This window comes from Salmo salar, chromosome 12 (assembly GCF_965601325.2).
Source record: "Salmo salar chromosome 12, fSalSal1, whole genome shotgun sequence".
Classification (NCBI taxonomy): Eukaryota; Metazoa; Chordata; class Actinopteri; order Salmoniformes; family Salmonidae; genus Salmo; species Salmo salar.
The window spans coordinates 30064034-30091841 of record NC_138302.1 but is presented as its reverse complement, the minus strand read 5'-3'; the positions used below and the strand labels follow the sequence as shown (position 1 = coordinate 30091841).

General features: G+C 42.1%; 1 protein-coding gene across 3 annotated transcripts; it reads left to right on the top strand.

Moving 5' to 3' along the window:
• Window positions 1-48: 48 nt before the first annotated feature.
• Window positions 49-27161, top strand: LOC106564679 (phosphoinositide 3-kinase regulatory subunit 6). 3 transcript variants are annotated; one of them, XM_082958817.1, is made up of 20 exons: window positions 49-168; window positions 10665-10759; window positions 10885-10986; window positions 11788-11879; window positions 12390-12458; window positions 12931-13063; window positions 13304-13373; window positions 13603-13795; window positions 14445-14595; window positions 16451-16546; window positions 17127-17613; window positions 18198-18297; window positions 20240-20362; window positions 21396-21503; window positions 21918-22020; window positions 22184-22254; window positions 22646-22736; window positions 23028-23080; window positions 23300-23406; window positions 25422-27161. In XM_082958817.1, exons 2-20 carry the CDS (start codon window positions 10699-10701, stop codon window positions 25579-25581), a joined length of 2370 nt encoding a protein of 789 aa, XP_082814943.1. In that variant the 5' UTR covers window positions 49-168; window positions 10665-10698; the 3' UTR covers window positions 25582-27161. The 3 variants fall into 3 exon arrangements, with proteins under 3 accessions (XP_082814943.1, XP_013986372.2, XP_082814942.1); XM_014130897.3 differs by having other exon boundaries at window positions 21393-21503; XM_082958816.1 differs by lacking the exon at window positions 49-168 and adding an exon at window positions 8830-8984 and having other exon boundaries at window positions 21393-21503.
• The last annotated feature ends 647 nt before the right edge of the window (window positions 27162-27808 follow it).

Below are 27808 nucleotides of genomic sequence, written 5' to 3'. Positions count from 1 at the left end.
CATTTGAGACATTGTATTGGTTGAATAAATCCTCCGTGGGCGTTGTTATACTGTACTACCGGGCGTGCTGCTGTCACAGCTGCAACTGTCGCAACGTGGGAAGTTGTATTTACCGAGCAATCACCTTCATAGAAAGCTTATGGATTTCTTTGCTGAACCTAACGGCAGGTAAATAGTGATCTTGTCAACAGAAATAAGCTTTCTTAAATGTATGGCGTTTTTGTTTTGTTAATGTTGAATGGTTTTATAGTAAGATCAATGCTCTTGGACCATTGCGTGATTCATGTTTTATGTTCAAGTTGCACGGTATTGTAACCTAAATACTGCAATAATGTTGCACTGTTGAATTCACTACTGAGATAATGTATAGCTCTTATTCTGATATGGTGCCAGCAGAGCCAAGCTTTGATGCATATTTCAAAGCTGTAGTCATCCATGCACAATCGATTGTTCTCAGAGTGTGCCTTTGTATTTTGGGGTTGAGAGTTACAAAAACTCATTACAAGATTACTGCATATTTTGTTTGGTTCCAGTCTTTTACTGTAGCTGTTTAAGTTTTCCAGTGAATGAGAATCAGGTTAATTCTTTATCAGTGTGGCAGTGTGGTATTACACTTAGATAAGGTAACGGAGAGTTCAGAATCTACCACACTGTAACCTAACCAGTTTGATAGCGACTCATACAGATATCCCACTCACAAACTATGCATTCAGTATTTCATTTTTTATTCATAGACAGTCGTAAATGAAAGGAATATGGATGCATACAGAGTAGACATGGAAAGAAGTTGTTCTATTTTATGTTTTTTGTTCTATTTTTACTCTTTATTAAAAAGCTCCTTGCCAACATGCCTGTTCAAACACACTACGCCCTAACTGGAATACACAAAGGACAACAGTTTTTTTTATCTCCTGAGATAACAACAGTATGATAACAATGCCTGATTGAAGCTCTGGCTCTGTGGGCGATGTGTGTTTTGTATTGGTGAGTCTAAAGCACAGATGTCCAGGGTGCATTTCCTCAAGTTTCCTTGTTTTAGATTCAGGTTTCCTGGTCGTTCTGGGTAGTTCTGGGATGAATGGTGGCCTGGTCCCAGATCGGTTTATGCTGTCTTGCCAACTCATATGGTCAACAGTCAACAAGACAGCACAAACAGATCTGGAACCAGGCTAGATGTGTGATTGGTTGTTGGTGATGTTGTTTGGGCAGGGTTTCGAATTACTCATAGATTGTTGCTGGCCATTTCCAACAAATGTAATTACAGTGTTACTAAACCGGTATAAGAGCAACTTAAAGATGCACTATGCAGAAATCGCTCCATTTCCTGGTTGCTAAAATTCTAAGGGTGGGACGCACCAACATGGATTAATTTTAATAGTTCGCCTAATTTCAATTTATGTGACAAAACAAGCAAGTATATTGTAGAGAATCATTGTACCATCTAAACCACTGTGAAATATATTTTCCATATCCAAAAATAATGTATTTTCAGCTGTTTGAAGCTGGTGTACAGAACCTAAAGTAAGAGACGCAAAAATGAAATTTAAGAACAGGAAGCATAGAAATAGCGCACGTAGAACAGATCTACCCCTTCTTAGACTTGTTTCAATGTGAATGACAGATCTATAACTCACATTGCTATGTTAATTTTGTCAGGTCGCCCAAAAAGTTACAAATTGCAGCTTTAATGTATGGTTAAAGTGTTAATTGCTGGATCAATGTTCATATTCCGTGAACTTATGTGGGTTCCCAAGTTTATATTTTAAATGATTTATAGCGGTGCTCTGATTTGTCATGGGAGTGCCCATAAACCCTGGCCACTCCTGAATCTGGAATCTCAATGGTATGGCCCATTGGCTTGGGTCTTCTGTATGGGATGCTGGTAGTGTACATAGCTGAGGAGAGCTTAGGCAGTGTCATTATAGGTAAAGCCCTCTGTCTCAATGGGTTTACAAAGTAGCAACCCAGGAGTCACTGGGTCGAAACACTCTAAGTTTATGGCATGCCTATGTTGATATAAATCAAGAGTGGCCCCAGTGGGAATATGGTAGCCTTGGTGCCAGTCTGTTCCACTGTGCCTGGTTTCCTTATGGAGAGCAGTAACAGACTGGCACCCAGGCTAAGAGTCTGGCATTAGAAATGAAGATTTTGCCTCCTTGTTTAACTGAAGAATTGTAAATTGAAACGCTACCTTACTCACGGTCTAAGCCTGACGCTATGAGCACATTGGTGGCAGGCAAACCGCAGACACACTTCAGCTCAAACGCACTTCAGATTTATTTCAACAACACACCACCCGTTTGTTTTCCTAAAGAAGAAAATATAACAAAGGGCCACACTTTTGGCACCGCCGTGTGCAAAGCCTCCTGGGAGGTTGTGTCCACAATGGCTCGACATGCTCCCTGCCAAGTGTGTGTGTGTGTGTGTGCGTGTGTGCGCGTGTGTGTGTGTTGCGACCACGTCTAGTCTGATGCCCTGCGTACATCCTGTCCCAGTGGCGGATAGATTGCATTACGCCAAACAACCTCCCTCGATAAATGTTTACGTGGTCATTATAACATGGCTTATAATGACCACGTACAGCAGCAGTGTATGTCAAAACCAGCCCTACTAGAATCTACAAAACCATTCCTTAGACAGTCGATGGAAAAAATGCAATTTATGCTTAGGCAATGTACAACACCACTAGCCTGGAATCCACAAGCACACTTGTTACTGAGTTGTCACAAGGCTCTAGTTGTAGCTATGGTAACAACCTTGATTTCAAGCCTGCATTTTAGCTTGATTAGAACAGGTTAAGCGTTATATTTCCCGTTAAGGAATGAATGGGAAACCGTAAAGTGCAACGCTCTTATCACTTTGATAAGAGGGAGGCCATACACTTTTGATATCGTGCAAATGGTATCATTTCAAAACCTTGTTGTAAATGGTTGTAAAAAGCATAGTCATGATGAACCAGGATGAAAAGTAAGTTCTGTACTGTAGAAGACCTACAGTCTGTAGAAGACCTACAGTCTGTAGAAGACCTACAGTACAGAACTGTAGAAGACCTACTGTACCGAACTGTAGAAGACCTACAGTCTGTAGAAGACCTACAGTACAGAACTGTAGAAGACCTACTGTACAGAACTGTAGAAGACCTACAGTCTGTAGAAGACCTACAGTACAGAACTGTAGAAGACCTACTGTACAGAACTGTAGAAGACCTACTGTACAGAACTGTAGAAGACCTACAGTCTGTAGAAGACCTACAGTACAGAACTGTAGAATACCTACTGTACAGAACTGTAGAAGACCTACAGTCTGTAGAAGACCTACAGTACAGAACTGTAGAAGACCTACTGTACAGAACTGTAGAAGACCTACAGTCTGTAGAAGACCTACAGTACAGAAATGTAGAAGACCTACTGTACAGAACTGTAGAATACCTACTGTCTGTAGAAGACCTACAGTACAGAACTGTAGAAGACCTACAGTACAGAACTGTAGAGGACCTACAGTACTGTAGAAGACCTACAGTACAGAACTGTAGAAGACCTACTGTACAGAACTGTAGAAGACCTACTGTACAGAACTGTAGAAGACCTACAGTCTGTAGAAGACCTACTGTACAGAACTGTAGAAGACCTACAGTACAGAACTGTAGAAGACCTACTGTACAGAACTGTAGAAGACCTACAGTACAGAACTGTAGAATACCTACTGTACAGAACTGTAGAAGACCTACAGTCTGTAGAAGACCTACTGTACAGAACTGTAGAAGACCTACAGTCTGTAGAAGACCTACAGAACTGTAGAAGACCTACTGTACAGAACTGTAGAAGACCTACTGTACAGAACTGTAGAATACCTACAGTCTGTAGAAGACCTACAGTACAGAACTGTAGAAGACCTACAGTACAGAACTGTAGAAGACCTACAGTCTGTAGAAGACCTACAGTACAGAACTGTAGAAGACCTACAGTCTGTAGAAGACCTACTGTACAGAACTGTAGAAGACCTACTGTACAGAACTGTAGAAGACCTACAGTACAGAACTGTAGAAGACCTACAGTACAGAACTGTAGAAGACCTACAGTACAGAACTGTAGAAGACCTACTGTACAGAACTGTAGAAGACCTACAGTACAGAACTGTAGAAGACCTACTGTACAGAACTGTAGAAGACCTACTGTACAGAACTGTAGAAGACCTACAGTACAGAACTGTAGAAGACCTACTGTACAGAACTGTAGAAGACCTACAGTACAGAACTGTAGAAGACCTACTGTACAGAACTGTAGAAGACCTACTGTACAGAACTGTAGAAGACCTACAGTACAGAACTTGCGTGCGTGCGCGTGCCCATGCGTGGGTCTGACGCAATGTGATAGGGGGACTTATGGAAGCTTAGCCCGGGTAGAGGGCCAGAGGGTTGCAAGAGTCCAGTGGTCTTGAAACACTTCCTCACATTGTTCCTGCTGTGAATGCAGGAAATATCCTTGATTGATATCCCCCCTCATACCAGCAGCATCTGAAATGCCACCCTACTCCCTATATGTAGAATGCACTACTTTTAGGACATAGCCTATGTTTATTTTCTTACAGGTACTTCTACCGCTGGTGGAGGAGAATCATTGACCAGTTTATCTTGTATGGGTTATGGTTACGTAAGGTGTGAGGGGTTGTATTTAGATTATTGCTTAGTTTGATGGAGAGAAATACTGTTCAATGGTGTCACTTTTTGATTTTTTTTCTGTACATGATGCCTTGTTTTTTATGGAAATGATCGAAGAACAACATTTGCGCTATTTGCTGCTGGACTGCTTTCCAACAAAAAAACCTTTGTAGTGTTAGTTTGTGATGTGCGGTTTTAGCGTTTTTCGTCAGGAATCTTGTTGTGGACGCAGCTCTGCAGCGTGGTCACAAGCTGGCACAGCCACAAAGTCATAAAATCTGTTTTTAAACTTAAAAACCTTAACCACACTGCTAAACCTAACCTTAAAGAACATTTTTGTTTTCATTCATTTTTACCATATAGCAAAGTTTGACTTGCAGCTGGCCTGTCTAAGGGGAAATCACTCAGTTCTGCCTCCAGGATAAGACTCTTGAAATAAACATCAACTTGCTTGTGGCGTGAGGCATTGCTCAACAACATATTGTAGCAACACAATTTAAGAGTTACTTTAACTGGGAAATTTCTTGGCTTATGTCATGAAAGGAATGATTTACCGGACTATTTTGACACTGTGCTTGCCTGGTTTTTCAACTGTGACATAATAACGACTCTACACGAGACTAGTTCTCGAGGTACTTCCCTGGGTTTTGTACACAGGTACATGTGAGCCTACAGTATTTATATTGTTTTGCTGCTCAATGTCCTTACATGGGGATTTCAAGCCACACGCACACACACACCTCATCCTCCGTCATCCCCCATCCCCTCCAATTACTATATTCTCTCTCTCTCTCTCTCTCTCTCTCTCTCCGCTGGCCCTTCCTGTTTTCAGAGGAATTACCATTGCAAACTAATTCATATGACCCAGTTCTACAGACTGAGGCTCTACAGGCAGATGTTAACAGGATTCCTCCAACCTGCAGTTGAAACAGAGAGCAGGAACTGAGCAAGCTCTGTCCTGTAAATCATAGGCAGGGCTGGAAGAAGGTCGTTTACTTTACACTGCCAGGCTGTGGTATGTCTGTGTCCTTGTTGTCATCCGCAGGAGCATACCAGCAAACCCTGTTCATTCCTTTACTGGGTACTGCCACTCTACATATTTCTATCAGAATGTTCCAAAACGTTGCATCCAGGTTGTTAGCTATAGCTAGCTAATGAGACCGTTTGTTTAGGCTACACCTTGTCATGTTAACGGTCTGGTCCGCAAGTAGCCTAGTTTTAGAACGGCCAGCGATATGCTTTATGAATGTAAAATGCAGCCCGCCATTGCACAATAGAAAGAAAAAAAATGTAGCACCGGTATTATGGGTCATACAGTATCTTTTGAACGGTAATCTCTCAAGTCGTTTTCTCTGAGGAAAAGAGGGAGACTTGGCTACACTGGTTACAGAACCTGGCTATGAAACGCAGTGGGAGGGTTGAGCGAGACTACAAATTCAAAGACAGCCTACTTTTCTATACTCAAAGGAGAGAAAGTCATCGCTAGACATCGCTAATTTCGTAAAGCAGCTTGTGTTTCTTAACTAGGCAAAGGGTAGCTAACTAGAAGGCCGGTGGTTAGCTTCGAGGAAGCAACAGAGTCGCCTGCGCGATGTGTATAATCGGAGCCGGAGCAGAGCCTGTCTGCCAACACTCATCGCTTGCTCCCCCACAGCTCACCAGCTGATGTAGGCTGTGTGTGCGCCGGGTGTGGTACTGCTGAACAGAACTGCGCCGAGCACCTGTGTTGCTAAGATTAATTGTGCTTATCAATGAAAAACTCTCAATCTCTTCAAAAACTCTTGTCCAGCCCACTTATTAGTCAGATTTTAGTCACAGAGATTCGTCTCATCTCGTTTTAGTCAACTGAGATTGTCTCGTCAATTGCCACTGAAAAATAGGTGTTTGAAGAATATTTTTGTCACTATTTTTGTTGACGGAATTAACACTGTTATCAAGGCACAAGGTGAGACCCAAATGCAGACACAGGAGGCAGATGGTTGGAGTCTTACAATGTTTATTAATCCAAAGGGAATGGTCGTGGACAGGCAAAAAAGGTCAAAACCAGATCAGAGTCCAGGAGGTACAAAGTGGCAGAATGACTCGTGGTCAAGGCAGGCAGAATGGTCAGGCAGGTGGGAACAAAGTCCAGAAACAGGCAAGGGTCAAAACCGTGAGGACTAGAAAAAGGAGAATGCAAAATGCAGGAGAAAAGGGAAAAACACTGGTTGACTTGGAAACATACAAGATGAACTGGCACAGAGAGACAGGAAACACAGGGATAAATACACTGGGGAAAATAAGTGACACCTGGAGGGGGTGGAGACAATCACAGGAACAGGTGAAACAGATCCGGGTGTGACAACTGTACTGTACATGCCATTTGCTTTTCCAAATGTTACACTGTCTATACACACCACGTAAATATATTTATATTCTGGGTTTTGAAACTGCTCACTCTAATATATCTACTTGGATTGTTAATTGATTTCTTGTTTTAGAATCTTTTTTTAATTAGATTTTTTTTTCTAGACTTTTGCTAAACTTTGATTTGATTGATTTGATTTGAATAAAGAAGCAGGAAAAGACCCTTCTACAATCTGTGTGTTTGCATAATGTTTTTCCCGTAAACGGATTACAATGACTAGGCCTATTAGACTAAAGTTGCCCAGATCATAAATTAAATCTCAGCCATGGACTCTACACCTGTATAGTTCTGCACAGTAGTTTTTATAGAGTGCGTGTGTGCTCGTGCGTTCATGAGTGTGTGTGTTTATGAAAACCTTAATCATACACCTGAGTAACCCTGCACGTACTGTAGGGCGTTTATAGGTATGTGATCATGTGAAAGGGGCGTGGCTAGCTGGGTAAACGCAGGTGTGACTGAAGTAATGGGAAAGGGTTGTAACCGGGCAGAGAGATTATCAAACCGGATAGGTCGGATTACTGAGCCCTGAGTGACTCCACTCCTGCAGTATCGATCAGATTTATACAACTTGCTTTGCTTTTGTCTTTGTTATGGGAAGTCATTGTGAGTGCAGTGCCCTTAAAGAGTGAATTACTGCATACAAATATTTCTGGTCTTCAAACTCTTTTCCTCCTTGAGGATCACATCTGTTTTTAGCCATGTTCCATGTACAATTATACAGTCTGATCAGGGTATGTTTGATTGTATTGTAGCACATTGTTTGTGAGTGTTCATGTCCACTTGAGGCCTGGGGTTTTGTGGTAGTAGAGCACTCCCCTCTGCAAACTTGGACTTCAGTCTTGTACTTCTTTCTTGAAGTACAAGCTTTTACCATTGGTTTTGGCTACTCTTATCAAAAGCTCCAAATCTCATCCACAGGCAGAGCTCTAGTTGTGTGCCACTTGCAACACAACATCAAACATCAAATCTAGACGATATACAGACCTAGAAGTGTCTACAGATCACTCATTGTTGCGACACGTACACTTCCTCCCTCAGTTTGCAAGGACATGAATAATTAGTGCAGAAACTGACCTTTTTGAATTTGCCTACTATTTTTAGGCTCTTCATTTGGCAATGCATGAATGAAACCTCTGGGGCACACACACACACACAAACACACACACACACACACACACTCCAACCTAAATATAGCCTGTTGAGCGTGGTGCAACCCTACGCATTCACACAGAGAGGAAATGTCTCAGGTCCTGTCCTCACTCCGCACGTTAGGTGTTAAAAAAAACAATATGTTAGTGTGTCTGTGAGAGACGGAGGGTGTTGAAGAGAGAGAGTGAGGGAGGATGGAGAGAGAGAAAAGGCGAGGGAGGGAAGGACAGAGTAGAGAGAGAGAGAGAGAGAGAGAGAGAGAGAGAGAGAGATGCATCAGGAACAGGAAACGTGTGGTCACTCAGGCAGTTACTGAGTTGCTGAGGCAGCTCTGTTGTCCCTGTTGCTGTCAGTCCCTGTGTCGTGCTTTATTGCGGGGATCAAGTTTAAATCCCCTCCAACTAAACCTCCATTTTCTACTGTAGCCTCAGGAACAACCTCAGGGCAGCCTGAGGAAGAGGGAGAAAGAGAGGGGAAAAATGCAACATTAAACGCAGTTCAAACAGGTTGCTGCTGTTACCTTGCCCCCAAACGTCCTCCTCACTTTCCTCCTCCCCCTCTACCTCACTCTCTCCCCCTCTCAGAACACTGTCACCACCCCCACCACCTCGTCACTACCTCCCAGTTAGAGGAAGTTCACTCCACTTCACTATTCTCTCTGTCAGATCCTGCAGCAGCACGTTGAACACTGAGCCAGTGTGTCGGAAATTAAACGCCTCAGGCAACCTTTTGTGTATCGCTGGAAAGAGGAACCTTTCTGGCAGGGAAAAGGTAGGGGGATTTGTTTTTGGCGGTTCACCTGTGTTGTGTGCTTTGGTTGGTAGGTACTGGATGGTGGATGTGTCTGGGATAGAACTGGAAGTTGCAAACTAATTGTGAACTTTCGGAATGAGAACTAACATTGAGAGAGAGCGTTTTGAGGGCGAGAGGGACAGAGGGAGAGAGCGAGAGCAAGAGAGAGACATTTTGGCATGCTCTCTGCCTTCCGGCGTAGGGAACCGCGCCATGGTTTGTCAGATAGTCTTTTCTTTCCAAGTTTTAGCTGGATCGGAAATGTCTCAACAGAACATTTGGTGCCACTTTATAGACTAGTATGGCGACAATTCAATTCAGCTGTGTTATTTTGGGTCAGATGATTCAAAACTGAGGAAGTAATACAGTTATTTACGCTGAGTATTTTTCACTTTTTTTAAAACATCTTGGTATGCTGTTAGCTGAGGCATGTCCTGAAAGTCAAGATGTTGGTATAGTTGTTGCAGAAACAATGTAGTATGTTCTATTTGTCCATTTAATTCAAATGGCAAATTACTTGTGATGTCTTTCACTCCCATATCCTCTATCTCTTAGGCAAGTTACAGTAATACACCTTTTTATGCTCAATAATGTTTATACCTCCACAGCTGTTTCACTAGTTCACTGTTAGTCTACCTCGATTAACCCGTACCCCCCCCCCACATTGACTCGGTACCAGTACCCCCTGTATATAGCCTCGTTATTGTTATTCAATTTTTTACTGTATTTATTTTGTCAATATTTTCTTAACTCTATTTCTTGAACTGCATTGTTGGTTAAGGGCTTGTAAGTAAGCATTTCACGGCAAGGTCTACACCTGTTGTATTCGGCGCATGTGACAAATAACATTTGATTTGATTCTATCTTGTCTTGTGATGCTGCGTCCTGCATGTATACTGTAAGTGAACTCATCACAGATCTGAATATCAAGAAGTCATCGTCTCTCACTGTTGGGGAACTTTCATTTTGACATGATTGGTCGTTTTATACTTGACGTGTGAAGCTGTCCCATAGACCTCCGTACATCCCCAGTCATTTTAGTCTTTGTTATGGGGGATGGTGTGAAACAGGTGGGTAGATGACTGATCTCTAACTAAAGCCAAAAAACAAAACATTTGGGGCGGGGTATAATTCTATTCGTGCGGCGATGAACTAGACTGTGAGAAAGAGAAGCAGAGAAAGTGGTTGTTTATGAGGCCATGAGAACGATCAGCCTTGTTCTATTGGAACAGTAGTGGGACTGTGACCGCGGCACCTGCTGCTGAAACTCATTATGTCCAGTGTTATAGCTCAGGGTTGTGTGTGTGTGTGTGTGTGTGTGTGTGTGTGTGTGTGTGTGTGTGTGTGTGTGTGTGTGTGTGTGTGTGTGTGTGTGTGTGTGTGTGTGTGTGTGTGTGTGTGTGTGTGTCTGTGTGTGTGTGTGTGTGTGTGTGTGTGTGTGTGTGTGTGTGTGTGTGTTTTCGTGGTCATTTCACTGGCTCTACTCTTGGGGACTCACAAGTCCTAACACCTCTGTGCCACAATAATGTCCAGTACTTCATTTAAGCCTGTAGTCTTTTTCCTAGGTTAAATAAAGGATAACAGCCCTCAAAAGCCCATGTCATGCCTCCGGTGGGTACCGCTAACAGCTTTGACTTTCTTCCTGTCCCATCCCTATAGACACCAGGCCGTGGCCCCACCATGCATGTGAGACATGACCAACAAGGCAGCCTGGGATAGCTCGAGCAGCCCCCCGAGCAGCATGGAGCCTATGGGTACTGTATGGGGAATAGGGTGTCATTTGAACAGTGGCATGAATGTACATTTGATCCAAAATGGAACGTTTGCTGTACGACTTGTATTAACATTAACTCTTAACCTCTGACCCCTGACTCTCCAGGCAACTGCGCCCAATTGGCCTCAGAGTCGGACATCTACCGCAGTGTCCAGGCCGTGCTCAGGGAACTGGAGAGCCAACACCCCTCCTCTATGCTCAATAAAGGTAAGCCCATCAGTAGTTTCCACTAGACTCTTTATGGGGTTTACACACTGTTGAGTTGAGCAGAGCTGAGAAGTAGTGAACCGACTTGCTTTCCAGTGAGCATGGCTCCGTTTCAGGTCAGACTGCTTTTGTTGCACATTTCCAGTCTGGTTTGGTCAGAGGTGTCGCTAACTGGCTAGCTTCAACTGGTAGTGCTAGCTAGATGCATAGCAAGCTTCATTAAGTAACCCCCACATTACTGACCCTAAGCTCAATAACGATACATATGGGTACCCTTATATCACAGGAGGCTGGTGAGAGGAGGACGGCTCAAAATAATGGCTGGAAGGAAGTGAATGGAATGGTATCGAGCACATGGAAACGGTGTGTTTGATACCATTCCATTTATTCCATTACTTTGTGCCTGTCCTCCCCAATTAAAGTGCCACCAGCCGCCTATGCCTTACATACAAAGCTTCTAGGTTTAAAATGGACTAAAGGTCCCTGACTTGCCTCTCTGCTCCACCATCCAGAAGGAGTTGATCCTCTTTAATGTTCCGACCAGGCCGTATTAATCTGCCCAAACCACATGATGATGACACATAACCACTGCCTGCTAATAATCGGAAAATTGCACTCAGTCAGCTATTAGTTTTATCCACAGTTTGGGATCGTTGTGCAATGGAACAAAGCATTGGCACTGAGTCACACCAGCTATTTGTGTAGAGCTATGTCTATGGAAACAACAGAGAGTGTGAGTGCAGTTTAGTGCCATGTCTGTGGAATTGTTTGCAAGTGCTGAGTGTGTGTTTCTATTCGAAGGGATGCTAAGATGGACGCTGCACAAGAAGGTTCGGAACAATCCTGCCAACAGTCTCATTCTGGTGAGAGTCATCGTCAAGGAGCTGGAAAGGGTATGTCATCAGTGTGCGCCATTAGGCCATTCCCGGGCCTTATATGGAGAAATATAAGTCTCTGGGCCATTCATTATTAGTCTTCACTGTAGTGTCAAGAGACATAATAAGACAATCAACGATTGCTACCCAAATAAACTTGAAAAGAACACTGAGATTGTCAAGGACATTGTGCAATGATGTGATACATGAATGTTATGTCTAGTGGGAACCAGGGGTGGATTGGCCATCTGGCATTTTGGGCAAATGCCAGATGGAATGGTTTATTTTTAGCCCAGTGGGTCTGTCAAACTTGTATTTTTTCTACACAAAATTATAATTAACTTGCTAATAATTGGCCGGTGTGGAGGCCTCAAGGAAAATAATTGTCCAATGTGTTAGAAATGCCAGGACTGATTTCTGGTCCCAGTCCGCCCCTGGGACCAGAAGCTATCTTTTACAGACCAACTTTGTATTAGTGAGTAACGGACTAACACAATAGTTTGTGTGTTTGTCTCTTGTTGTCTGCAGGCTGAGAGGGTAGACTGTCGGACACACATCATCCCCCTGCTCCACACACTCATCTATGCTGTCATCCAGGTCGGTTCCCGGGGCTTACATTACACAAGGAAACACCCGTCAGACATGATAACAGCATCTTTACAGACCTGTCTCAGGGTTTCCTGTTAATCGTCTCCTACACTTCCTGGTCAGGCTAGGTCAGGACTCTGTACTGTCGTAGACCTTTATCTCTTCTTTATCTGTTGGCGTCTTCTTAAAGAGACAGTTCTTGTTGTTACCAGAGCCATAGGCTCTTTATAGTAGAATAGAATAGAATGGGATGGAAAATAATAGAATATTACAAACCATTAATGATTGCTAGCAATTTAAAACAGTATATGTTGTATATTGAAGTTTTGGGACGTTTGTGCAGGTATTTATGGAGGGAAATAGTACTATACTGTATTTAAGGGTTGTATGTACCATACCAATTGTGTTTGGTGGTTCAGTTCAGTCCGAGGACAGCTGTGACTGACAGTGCTAACTGTGTGTATATCTGTGTATGTTCCAGTCTGCATATCTTCCTGACGACCTGTACAAGCGGGTGTATGACTTCTGTAAGAGGCTACTTACCCTCCCTCAGCCCTACTGTACTGTAGGCCTCAGCTACACCAGACGCATGAAGACAGAACGCTACACACCAGGTACTGAAACCAACTTACATCCTTAGTCTAACCTGTCGAACGATGTATTTTTTATTATTATTTTTATTATTATTATGTATTAGATAAGACTTTATTGGTAGACTTTACTGTCTTCAAAGGTGATCATCGTTTTACTGTAATACACTTTATAATGAAGAGGGATGTTTGTTCCAACGTATTCACTGGCTGTAGTACGAGAATGTCATGTGTTTTAAATGTGTAAATATATTTGACCCACAGGAGTGCTGTATCAGAGGATGGTGGTTGCAGAGCAGAGCCTGAAGAATGACTACCATCCCTTTCAGGAGAGGTGAGAGAACAACCTAACTTGATGTTGCATACACACACGGTGACACAGAGAGAAGCACAGTACCGTGTAGAAGCCATTTTTCCTTATGGTATAGAATGACATGCTGTTTGTAGATAAAGTCGCTTGTAATAACAGCAGCTTGCATGTGAACTGCCGACCAAAGAATTAGGGAACTGGTTAATCAAGGATAACCAAAGGCAATAACTCAATCTCTCCTACGGTCTCCTAGGGTGTTTGTGTTCGCCGATCCGGCGGTCTTCTCCGGCCCCCACGGTGAGGTGCTGAGGGGGGACATCGAGGCCTCGGGGTCAGGGGGGTATCTGAATCCCCTTGACCACATGCGGAGTGTGGTCCAACACTCCATCCAGGCTGCTCTAGGAGAGGAGCTGTGCCACGGTCCTAAACTGGCACAGGCACTGAAGGTTAGTGTGGTTTGCGCTGTGGTTGTGTTAACATTGAGTTTCGCTATGACGTTTCTTCTTCTATTAAAGTCTGGGCTTTCGCTATGCGTATGTGATGATGTGTTTCAGGTTAAAAGTTCTTGGTGAAACCCTTCATTTACTTAGTTTCTTTTTGTCTTTATTTATTTCTCCGTCCATCCCTCTTCGGGGAATAGAAGTAACTTCGTTTTTACCGCATTGTTTCTGTTACATGTAGTATATTGCGCAACCCCCTTTGTGGTTTATGCCGTTTCAATTTGCACCAAAGCAAAGCTCGGTAAGCTAAAGGTGTCTACTGGTGCCTCATACATGCCATCTCAGTCATATTCAGCAACACACCAGAAATGATCTATAATGGCTCAATAGCGTGTTGTTTAGTTGTGTTGTTCCATGATCTAACAGAGGTTGGCACCATTCCCATTAAAACACACACTTCCACACACTGGTCCTAATATAACACTCATCTCAACAGGATGTGTCAAACTCAGGTTTCCAGATGTGTTTGTCTGGACGCTGGTGGCCTTTCACCTGTATTCTATTCATAGACGGTGTGTGTGTGTGTGTGTGTGTGTGTGTGTGTGTGTGTGTGTGTGTGTGTGTGTGTGTGTTTGTGCGCGTGTGTGTGTGGCAGGAAATTGGCCAGGACGTGGAGCCGTACTTCCAGGAAGTGGTGGCCAGTCTGGAGCAGAGTGTGGAGGAGGGCAGTAAGGGGGAAGGGGTGCTGCTGAGGGGGAGACTGGGACAACTCTACAGAGAGATCCTCACCCATACTGACACATCAGGTACAGTATCCTTATCATAGAGGGGTCATCTTTTGACTGTTTGAAACCAAAACCAAATTATCTAAACAGCATCCAGACATTATCTCCTATTTCTTTTAGACTAGCATTTGGTTTCTGTTTACAAGTGAAACTGGAGGGGTAACGTTACTGTAGACAACACTTCAAGGTATTACAGCCGGTACATGTATAAAAGTAGTTATACATTTTTCACATAGGGCGTATTCAGATAAATACTGCCAATGCTGTCAATTTTTTGTTAGTGTGTCTTCAAGCTGACACATACCGTACAGTGCAGCAGTCACTGACTCAGGGACCGTTATTAATATATCGCTGTATAGCAGTCACACTGACTTTGGGACCGTTATTAATAGATCACTGTATAGCAGTCACACTGACTCAGGGACTGTTATTAATAGATCGCTGTATAGCAGTCACACTGACTCAGGGACCGTTATTAATAGATCGCTGTATAGCAGTCACACTGACTTTGGGACCGTTATTAATAGATTGCTGTATAGCAGTCACTCTGACTCAGGGACTGTTATGAATAGATCGCTGTATAGCAGTCACACTGACTCAGGGACTGTTATTAATAGATCGCTGTATAGCAGTCACACTGACTCAGGGACCGTTATTAATAGATTGCTGTATAGCAGTCACTCTGACTCAGGGACTGTTATGAATAGATCGCTGTATAGCAGTCACACTGACTCAGGGACTGTTATTAATAGATTGCTGTATAGCAGTCACTCTGACTCAGGGACTGTTATTAATAGATCGCTGTATAGCAGTCACACTGACTTTGGGACCGTTATTAATAGATTGCTGTATAGCAGTCACACTGACTCAGGGACTGTTATGAATAGATCGCTGTATAGCAGTCACACTGACTCAGGGACTGTTATTAATAGATTGCTGTATAGCAGTCACACTGACTCAGGGACTGTTATTAATAGATCGCTGTATAGCAGTCACACTGACTCAGGGACTGTTATTAATAGATCGCTGTATAGCAGTCACACTGACTTTGGGACCGTTATTAATAGATTGCTGTATAGCAGTCACACTGACTCAGGGACTGTTATTAATAGATCGCTGTATAGCAGTCACTGACTCAGGGACTGTTATTAATAGATCGCTGTATAGCAGTCACACTGACTCAGGGACTGTTATTAATAGATTGCTGTATAGCAGTCACACTGACTTTGGGACCGTTATTAATAGATTGCTGTATAGCAGTCACACTGACTCAGGGACTGTTATGAATAGATCGCTGTATAGCAGTCACACTGACTTTGGGACCGTTATTAATAGATCGCTGTATAGCAGTCACACTGACTTTGGGACCGTTATGAATAGATCGCTGTATAGCAGTCACACTGACTTTGGGACCGTTATTAATAGATTGCTGTATAGCAGTCACACTGACTCAGGGACTGTTATGAATAGATCGCTGTATAGCAGTCACACTGACTCAGGGACTGTTATTAATAGATCGCTGTATAGCAGTCACACTGACTCAGGGACTGTTATTAATAGATCGCTGTATAGCAGTCACACTGACTCAGGGACTGTTATGAATAGATCGCTGTATAGGAGCTGATCTTTCACACTGTATTCCTCCATGTCTAAATCTGTCGAGTCAGAGCCCCCCCCCCCTTTAGGACAGATGTACACTGTATTTTCCTTTCAATCCATATTTTTTCTTCTCATCATAACAACTATCCTTTAAATGGACACTACACTGTCTCTCAGGCCAGCTGTGAGACCATATACTTAGTGTAGGGGATGGGGACCAGGAAGTGTTGTGTTGTTTTTGGTGTCATTGTGACAGTTTGGGCTCTTCCTGGTTTAGACACATTGTCCTCCGGTGGTGGGGGATGCCTGTGTGACCTGCCGCTTCCCAATCCGGAGATGAGCTTCCACTTGTGGAGGGAGGATGAGGAGATCTGTGAGTGATCTGTTGTTTATACACACCAATGAGAGACCTCTGTTACTCTGTTTAAAACAGTAATACTTTTTTTCTCTCATAAAGGTAGGGGTCAAAATGATTTACACCCCTAAACATTGTTAGAAATAAAATAGGCCAAAGTTTAGAATTTGATCCCATATTCCTAGTACACATTGACTACATCAAGCTTGTAACTCTACAAACTTATTGGATGCATTTGCAGTTTGTTTTTGGTTGTGTTTCCGATTTTTTTTATGGGCCCAAAAGAAATGAATGGTAAATAATGTATTGTGTCATTTTGGAGTCACTTTTATTGTAAATAACAATATAATTCGTTTCTGAACACTTCTACATTAATGTGGATGCTACCATGATTATGGATAATCCTAAATGAATCGTGAATAATGATGAGAGTTATTCTAGCACACTGTGTTCTCACCCAATGCAAATGTCCAATACTATAGCGCTTTCTTGTCTCGCTGCTTCATGTTCTCATTGACCTGTATTGACATTAATGTTATAGAGATACAGTATATATGTCATCTAATTCCTATTTCTCTGATGTCACCTCTTCCACCAGGGCGCGAGCTGGCCAAGTGCGTGCGCTCCAGCTCCATGTCGTCGGAACACTTCTGCCTCACCCAGGACCAGGAGACCGACTTTGACCTCGCCGACCTCCCCGCCGACCTCACTTCCTCCTCCGCCATGCCCCGCCACTCCGTGATGTCCACCGACAGCGGCATCGAGAGGGACCTTCCCCCTGGGGTTGAGCCTTCAGTGGTGGAACCCTCTGGTGGTTCGGAGGAGGGGGAGGCCAGGTTAACCCGACGAGGAGGCATCAAGATGAGGCCGTCAGTCACAGATAATATGGCCCTGATGCAGGACGCTCTGGAGGAGAGCGGGAGTGTGGCCGGGGGAGGCGGAGGAGGGGGGACACTTCATAGGAAGGCGGGGTGCAGCGGGACCCCCTCATTCTCCAAGCAGCAGAGGCACTTCACGGCACGGATCGTGGTGATGGGGGACGACAGGGTGCTGGGGAAGCTGGCTAAGGCCTTCTACTTTCTCCGGTGAGGGACCAGAACCATGGGTAATGTAGTCTGAGAGACTGCATGTAGTTGTAGTGGATATTGGATATATTAGAATGGATACTGGATATAATAGATTTCTGTTAGATATGATCATAGTATAGTTTTTGGAGACAGTTCCACCTACAACATCTCAATTTGGTTAGCCCTATACTATGCTGTTGAAAATGTTTTATTTCATAATGTCCAAATAATTTCATCGGAAACTAACTGTCCATTTCCGTGGTCTAGTCAGGAAGAAGGAAGTTGAATTGAAACCATGACACATTAATAGTTAATGCATCAGAAATATACAATGGGATTATTCCCGGCTAACTCAAGACTGGTTATTACACCCATTTTGGTTTCCTGTGTAGCATGGTTTGAGGGTTACTGTGAGGAAAAAAAGTATTTGATCCCCTGCTGATTTTGTACGTTTGCCCACTGACAAAGAAATTATCAGTCTATAATTTTAATGGTAGGTTTCTTTGTCAGTGTTTCTTTGTCAGTGGGCAAACGTACAAAATCAGCAGGGGATCAAATACTTTTTTCCCTCACTGTAGTTAATCATTGGTTTCACTCTGCAGGAAAAGGGAAGCGCGTCGTCTCTTTTTGACGATGAAAGTCAACTTCCAGTTTTACTACATCCCTGTCTGTGAGGATCCCAGTCCCACCTGTCCTGTCAAAGTAAGATCACAAACTAACACCTCACTCCTATCAGTTTACAACCTGTCAAGAGACGAAGATATGACTCATTTCAGTGTTTCAGTATGTGAACACACACACACACACACAGACAGTATGTGAAATGATCACATCAGAAGAATGATATGCAGGTTGAAATGGCAGATTTGGACACTGATAAGTGCCTGCATTGGAACCCAGTGTCTGTACAGGAATATGCTGTAAATGACGTCAGAGCTCAGGCTCTACACTTAACAGTGCTGTATGACTTTTGATTGACAGCCGTTCTGAACTTGAGCAACGCACGCGACAAGAAGTTGCCCACATGCCTCCCACTAATTGGACAACTTTTGTAATTTGTTGTTGTCTGAGTGAGGGAAATGCTGTAAATTAAGAGGACTATGTATTTTGAAAGATGATATGTCCAAATGTGCACTTCACATTTCCATATCATAAAACTCCTGTAATCTACAGTCAACGTTTATGATCACTATGTTTGATGACATTAATCAATCTTTCACATTTATTTATAAAGCCCTTTTTACATCAGCAGATGTCACGAAATGCTATACAGAATCCTAAAACCCCAAACAGCAAGCAATGCAGGTGTAGAAAGAAGCATGGCGTCATATCCTGGGTTGTTCTGAACAGAATTTCACTTGGCAAAAACTGGTTGAATCAATGTTGTTTCCATGTCATTTCAACAACAAAAAATCTATATGATGATGTTGAATCAACGTGGAAACTGATTGTATTTGGAAAAAGTCATCAACGTAAGGAAATGTGTTTTTTTTCACCCAACTTTTAACTTAAATCCAATGAAAGTGATATTTTCGGTTGATTTCACATTGACAACTCAACTAAATCAAAACTAGACGTTGAAATGACGTCTGTGCCCAGTGGGATGTTTGTGTATTATGAAGAAAATCCGCAGCGGAACACGTACCTGAATGCACCTGAATGCACCTGAATTCACCTGAATACTCCTCTCTCTATGGGCACCAAAGTTACGATATGTTCTCTGAATTGCCCTGTGAAAGCGCAACACTGTAAGATCGTATTTTATAACTTAGTTAGTCATGTTGGCAATAGAACAAGCTTTCAAATGATGCCCACCTGACCCAGATTGTGATTTATAAATGGTCCGTTTTTGGATTGCTTAAACAACAGCAGCAATTGTGTGATGGCGGGAATGCGGGGCTGTGTTCCAAACAAAACAACTACAAGTGTGCTTGTTCTAGTTCCTCAACGGCACAGCTAGGAGAGCTCAAAAAAGCACCTTGTAGCTGAAGACTTCTTTAAGTCATAAAAGTGCATTGAAATTACTTAGGAACTGTGCACACTTTGGAGAGGGGTGTGGCCACTTGGAGACTATTGTTTTTATCTTATGTTGCACCTACCCCACATTTTCCAGGAATATTCTTATCGTGTTACTGAATGTATTCAGAGTATTGTCAGATTTTGTTATCAACAAATGCGCCAAAAAGCACAGTAAATATAAAATGCACATAAAATCAAGTGTAATTTTTGGATTCAGTCTTGTGTCAGGTGAAATGTTGTGTCCTCAACTTTGGTATTATAATTTTCCCAAAATCTCCAAACTGTTCCCTTTCAATTGCTACCGTGGTTATGCAAATATGTTTCATATTTGTCCTGTAAGAAACATTTAAATTTAGCCCTATCCATATAGGCCAATTCCCACTAGTGTAAAGGCTTAATGTCGTTCTCTGGTTTTACACTGAACTTGAACCGTGCTTCTACACCTGCATTGCTTGCTGTTTGGGGTTTTAGACTGGGTTTCTGTACAGCACTTTGTGACATCAGCTGATGTAAGAAGGGCTTTATAAATAAAGTTGAAATTTGAAAACTTAGCTGTGGTTGAGTAACCCTAACAGTTTAGTACAGTAATGTATCTTTAATAAACCATGTTGTACTTCTCTATCAGGAAAGCCCCTCCCCAACCCGGGAAAGCCCCTGTGCCCTGGGTTCCTACTTGGGAATGGTGGATCCATGGTACGACTGCAACATCAACAGTCTGGGTTCCATGATCCCCAAGCTGGCCAAAATGGTACAGTAACCCACTGTTTCTACGTTATGTTGAAATTACAGCATCAAATAGTATTTCTGTTCTCTTTTGATACTTTTGATCGAGCCTGCCTGGAATGCATTGGTTTCATTAGCCTGGCAAGTGTAGCTTTCAGGATTTTAAGAGGAAACAAAATACTAGTCTAATCTACAGTAGGTCTGACCTACAGTAGATCGAGTTACGTGGTTAGTTATGTGTGGTTATGTTGAATGTGGTTTATGTTCTGCAACCGGGAGTCCGCATGTTTCTAGGTGTTTTGAATGATTAGCAAAACAAAAGGAAATTGCACAGTACTGTACAGGAAGTGAAAAAAACATCTGTGGCTCTTATCGAAACTAGCAACCTATGAGTACTGTATGCAAATAGATTTGCTGTTTTGAGTCATCTTAGCATTTAGCTGGATAGAGGGAAGAGAAACTGTTTGACACAGTATAGGGAAAGACAGGGAAGTATTGGGGGGTAAAAGATTGTGAAACATAGTATGGGACACAGGGTCAGGTTTTCATTGTTTAATGCTGTAGTTTCCAATAAATAATGAATGTTAATGAATTACAATGTGAGGGAAATAGAACAAAAATAAGTTGATGCTGCATAGTAAAAAAGCCTTTGTGCACACAAACTTCCCGAAGTAATCAAGGCACTCATGTATGTAGTGGAAGAATGAAAAAGCCTTTTTTTGCAATGCTTAGGTGGGTTTTTTATTCTTGCCATGCATAAGCCATAAAACAATCAAGGCTTTTAATATGTTCCACTACATGAGAGTGCCTTGATTACTTCTGGAAGTTTGTTTGCACAAAGGCTTTTCTATAGTATTTCATCCCATGATCAAAGAGCATCTTGTGGATTAACTATAAACCAAAGAAGCGCTCCTCTCCTGTGTCTCTACATGAATGAAATAGAGTTCCTTCCAAAACATGAACATTCAGTGTATTAAAAAGCTAATATTATGTGTACCCCTATCTGTCTTGGTCAACCCCAGGCTCCATACTAACATGATCCCATCTCTCTCCAGCAGTCCAACAGCAGCAAGCAGGCAGAGCCTAACCCCTTCCTGTCTGATGTCATTTCCTACTACGTGCGGACCGGACTGCAGCCTGTTTACTTCACCATCTATTCTGTCAAGGTGAGGAGACATAGGATGGATCTGGTCAAAAGCAGTGCACAATATAGGGAATAGGGGGCCATTTGGGACACAGACGTGGCCATATGCTTCACAAACAAACGCCTTTGCACTATCTAATCTCTCTACCACTGTCTGTTGTTGATTGTGTGACATAATGACAGTAAGTCTGCGGCGATGGACTGAGCATAGTTTATCTTTAGCACTCTAGCATGATCATGATTATCAGTCCTCACTCATAGACCAAAAACACCAAATGCCATTTAGCGGACGCTTTTATCCGATGCGACTTACAGTCGTGAATGCATACATTTTTTACGTACAGTTGGCCCCAGCGGGAAACGAACCGCCTTGGCGTTGCAAGCGCCTTGCTCTACCAACTGACCCCCGATTGTCATTCTCTTGCCTATGTTCTAGATCTGCTTCTCCAACCTGACCAAGGACCTAGTGGAGGACGTGTTTCTCTCCCACTTAGAGCTGGACTTCCCCGAGTTCAAACAGTCTCCAACTACTTTGAAAGGTAACATTTAGCCTGTGTACGCTGATCAAAGCTCTCTGCATCTGATGTTTTTTTTTTTTTTTTTACTGATTTGACGTGCGTGTGTACGTGTGTGCATGCATTGGCGTGTGCACGTTTACATGTCACTCGTCCGGTCTGATCACGTCTGTCCTCCCTCTCTCAGCCACGACCATCAAGCAGAAGAAGAACACAGGAGACGTATGTGGTGCTGTCGTCTCTGTCAACTACAAAAAGGTCAGCGAAAGATCAACCGTGTTTTTAACATTACCTCATCAATATACATCAATGTAAAAGTGCTGCATCTGGCTATAAAGCTATTGTTCTGCTCTATTTTCATCGTGTTGATGCAACGTCTGTCTCTGTTTAGCGTTTTGAACTGCATCATGAGAGTAAACGTAACTGGCCTGAAGCGAGATCCTATAATCTGTGTTTGACGTTTAGCTCTATTTTGATAGTGTTTGGGATTGATACTGTTGATGCAACGTCTGTTTGTCTCTGTTTCGAGTTTTGAACTGCATCATGAGAGTGGCCCTGACCTGAAGAGAGATCCTATAACCTGTATTTGACGTGTAGCTGTTAGTTTCTCTCTATGACCTCCGACCTGTGTCTCTGTCCTCCTCTCCAGGTGTCGTTGAGTGGTAGAGACGTAGATAAGGGTATGTCAGTGAGGACTTCAGGTGTTCAGATTAGTGCCATTCCCTCCAATGAAACTGAAGGTATACAACACTAAATATCACACACAATGATATTTACTACATTCATGTAATTAATTGATAGATTCATCTGTATTGTGATCAGTAGCAGCTGAGTTGTCACCCATTGGGCACATATGTCAATTCAGTGGGCAAAGTCACAATGTAAAATAGTAGTGAATGTTCATGCCGTTGCATATTGATATAATTGTGTGAACGTAAAAATGAGTTCTGAAATGTCTACTACTTTTCCCATATTATTCTGTATATCTGTTGAAGCCTGGCCTTTGTTCTTGTTTTTGTTGTTGTCCTCAGATCTGAACTGTCTTACAGTAGCTTTCAACGAAACTAAAGCCAAGAACTCCATGGTGAGTTTACACCGTTTTGACACACAGATGTCTATTAGTGAAGGTTGTTCTAAAATTCAGAAACGGAACATATTTACTTAATCCTCTTGGTATTCTTGGGTCTCCATCTTGTTCTTAACGTCACAAAGGCCTGGTTCGCTTTACTAAGCCTGGTGGTCACATTGCTTTATGATCTCATAAACCTAAAGCCAAACCTAACACACAGACTTAATTCCACAGGAGGCCAAGATCCGTACCTGTAACGTCAAGATCAGAACCCTGGAGATGAAAACCTTCATTGTGACCCTGGACAAAGACTCTAGGAGGACCTTCAAAGACGTACAGAGGTGAGAGCTGATCGGTATAGCTGTTGCCTACGGTTGGCCTAACATAAAAACTTGAAATAAATGAAAACAGGTCAGACAGTGGTTTGGTGGATAGACACATGATCTTGTTACCAGAAGGTTGCTGGTTGAAATGTATTCTGAAGCATGTTGGTCTAACCTCATTTGGTTAGCCCTTGTCATACTGTATATGTTTTAGTTACATATGCACATGTTATATATATTGTGCCATGTTACAGTATATATTATATATATTGTGTCATGTTACAGTATAAATTATATATAGTGTCATGTTACAGTATATATTATATATATTGTGTCATGTTACAGTATAAATTATATATAGTGTCATGTTACAGTATATATTATATATATTGTGTTATGTTACAGTATATATTGTATATATTGTGTCATGTTACAGTATTTATTATATATATTGTGTCATGTTACACTATATACAGCTGAAGTCAGAAATGTACATACACTTAGGTTGGAGTCATTAAAACTCGTTTTTCTAACACTCCACAAATTTCTTGTTAACAAACTAGTTTTGGCAAGTCGGTTAGGACATCTACTTTGTGCATGACACAAGTAATTTTTCCAACAGTTGTTTACAGACAGATTATTTCACTTATAATTCACTGTATCACAATTCCAGTGGGTCAGAAGTTTACATACACTAAGTTGACTGTGCCTTTAAACAGCTTGGAAAATTCCAGAAAATGTCATGGCTTTAGAAGCTTCTGATAGGCTAATTGACATAATTTGAGTCAACTGGAGGTGAACCTGTGGATGTATTTCAAGGCCTACCTTCAAACTCAGTGCCTCTTTGCTTGACATCATGGGAAAATCTAAAGAAATCAGCCAAGACCTCAGAAAAAAAATTGTAGACCTCCACAAGTCTGGCTCATCCTTCGGAGCAATTTCCAAACACCTGAAGGTACCACGTTAATCTGTACAAACAATAGTACGCAAGTATAAACACCATGGGACCACACAGCCGTCATACCGCTCAGGAAGGAGACGCGTTCTGTCTCCTAGAGATGAACGTACTTTAGTGCGAAAAGTGCAAATCAATCCCAGAACAACAGCAAAGGACCTTGTGAAGATGCTGGAGGAAACAGGTACAAAAGTATCAATATCCACAGTAAAACGAGTCCTATATCAACATAACCTGAAAGGCCGCTCAGCAAGGAAGAAGCCACTGCTCCAAAACCGCTATACAAACGGCAGACTACAGTTTGCAACTGCACATGGGGACAAAGATCGTACTTTTTGGAGAAATGTCTTCTGGTCTGATGAAACAAAAATAGAACTGTATGGCCATAATGACCATCGTTATGTTTGGAGGAAAAAGGGGGAGGCTTGCAAGCTGAAGAACACCATCCCAACCGTGAAGGATGGAGGTGGCAGCATCATGTTGTGGGGGTGCTTTGCTGCAGGCGGTACTGGTACACTTCACAAAATAGATGGCATCATGAGGGAGGAATATTATGTGGATATATTGAAGCAACATCTCAAGACATCAGTCAGGAAGTTAAAGCTTGGTCGCAAGTGGGTCTTCCAAATGGACAATGACACCAAGCATACTTCCAAAGTTGTGGCAAAATGGCTTAAGGACAACAAAGTCAAGGTATTGGGAGTGGCCATCACAAAGCCCTGACCTTAATCCCATAGAACATTTGTGGGCAGAACTGAAAAAGCGTGTGTGAGCAAGGAGGCCTACAAACCTGACTCAGTTACACTCATTTCACATTCTTAAAATAAAGTGGTGATCCTGACAGACCTAAGACAGGGAATTTTTACTAGGATTAAATGTCAGGAATTGTGAAAACTGGCTAAGGTGTATGTAAACTTCCGACTGTATGTAAATAACTAAATGCACATATATGCTTTTAAAAAGTGTAATATTATAATCCTCATTCAATGTTCAATGTCATAAAGCCAAAAAAACTGGCAAACATACTTATCTAACTCTCATAATTTGACATGTCCTCTATCAATTAATTCATTTCCAGCATAGAGATCGCCCCCTGTCTTGATCCTGGATACTGTGTCCAGAAGACCATGCGGTCCAAGTTCAGTTTGGGGGAAGTGGAGAGGGACGCTGGCCTCAGCAAGTACATGAACAAAGGACTTCCTCTACCAATCAATACCTTCGCTGGTATCATCAACTGACTGATCCCACAACCATCTGGATGGACTCTACTGTACAGAGAGTGAAACATTGAGACCATCCACATTGTATGAAGATCAGGGATGCACTCAGTACTCACAACGGGGCCTCAGTGTGCCTTGAGGGGATGTGGAAAGAGAACCTGGGTGGCAGCTAAGGGTAACCCACGGTTATTTACCTGGTGTAGCCTTGACAAGAAAACTAGTTGAGTTTGACAAATGTTAGATTTGTCAACAAACAAATTCATTTGCCATGGGTATTGGATCTCGTTCCAGTTTCTGCTTGTGACAGTTATCATATACTGTGCCCATGGGCATGTCTCTGACTGACAGCATAGTCAAAGAACAATATTGCCTCTAAAATTGACAATTTTATGAGAGTGAAGCTGAGGTGGTATTAGCTCCTAGGTAGGCTTTAGCTCAGAGGACTAACATAAACTTGACAACCTGGGTTCAAAATCTGGTCCGTCAGAAGAGTAGCCCACCCTCCCAATCATCTAACCTAAGGGAAGACTTATCCATCCCTTGATGTCAGGGTTGGGGCAAATTCCATTTCAATTCAGTAAAGTTATGGAGTATCCTGAAATTCCCATAGGAATTGACTAAATTTAAATGGAATTGACCCCAACCCTGCATGCCATGTAAACACACTACCTGCTGCTCTTTGAATTCCGACACTGAATAACCCTGGTAGGGTCATTTTCATTACTAAACTTGGCAGAAGAACAACTTAAAGATAGTTTGATGTCTTGGTGAGCTAACAACAGAAGCTCTTGAAGCAGTCACTTGTTGGATTAACCAGTTCTTTAAAAAAAACAGGTTCCATTTAAAGGTGCATATAGCTCTCTGAGCTCGTCTAAGTTCTTGTGAGTTAGCAATAAAGGTTTGAATGCACTGTGCACAAGCCTTCAGTAAAAACATGACACAAAAGAACAGGCACCTATTTTAAGATCTCTAAAGAACATGTTGCATGACAGGAAACTGACTGGGGGGGGTTTAACTATCTGGTGGCTTTCTGCTTATGACTTTGTTCTGTATGCTATACTAACAAGAGGTGCAATATCCAGTGTGGTTGACTATTACCATGCTAGGAGGTCTATGCTAAAATGAAAGTTAAACTCTGAGCCCTTCGCTTGTTTCAAATGAATTTATCACAACTAACTTGAAGGTGATGGAACACAGTCACCGCTGTAAGATATTGGCTGGTTTACAATAAATCATGAGGTGATGGGGACCAGTTATCATATATGCACCCATAAAAAGTATGTAGATGACAAAAATACAGACATACAGACAGAGAGAGAAAGACACTGACTGACTGAATGACCGAGAGGCCACATCTATAAAAGCCACTGTCATAATACTATAATACTTAAAGAGTTCTGATCGCCAGCTAGTATGTTTGTAACGCATCATCAATCATCAATAGACCTTTTTGCACAGTTGTCAATTTTTTTTATGTTCTGTATGTAAGACTAATCAATGGAGTATGGTGTCATTGCAATTACTTGTTTAATAGTAGTGTAAATACATGTATTTTATATAATTACTGTATATTTTATATAAAAAAATGTGATTTTTGACTTTTTCTGAAATGAAATATAAATGAGCTGATTATTTTATTCTTAAAGGGATAGTTCACCCAAATTACAAAATGACATTGGTTTCCTTACCCTGTAAGCAAGAAGTCTATGGACAAGGTATGACAGAAATACATGGACAAGGTATGACATAAATACATGTTTGGTTTAGTTTCCCTGGCACTGTTCCACTGCTAACATTTTAGCATTTATGGCACAAGTATGTGTGTATATATATATATATATATTCTGATATTAGCATTTTTCCCCATCATGTTCAAATCCTCTAGAAGGGACTTTGTTGAGCTTCACAATACATTTGAGATACTTTTAGATGATTTGGACTGGATGCGTGAAAAATCCTAGTAACGGTACCATGACTTGAATGGGATTTGTGCCACAAATGTTAAAACGGTGCCAGGGGAATAAAACTAAAGCATGGATTGCTGTCCTACCTTGTCCGTAGACTGCTTATGCTGCGTTCAAGACAACTCATAAACTCCAAACCTCAGAGTTAAAATGTGTGTACGTTTTTTGTGTAGAGCTTCCTATTGGTTGATTCTAATACTTTCCAAGTGGGAAACTCTGACCTCATCTTTCTACAACGAGTTTCCAAGTTGGACATTTCAGAGTTTCCTAGTTCTGAGTTT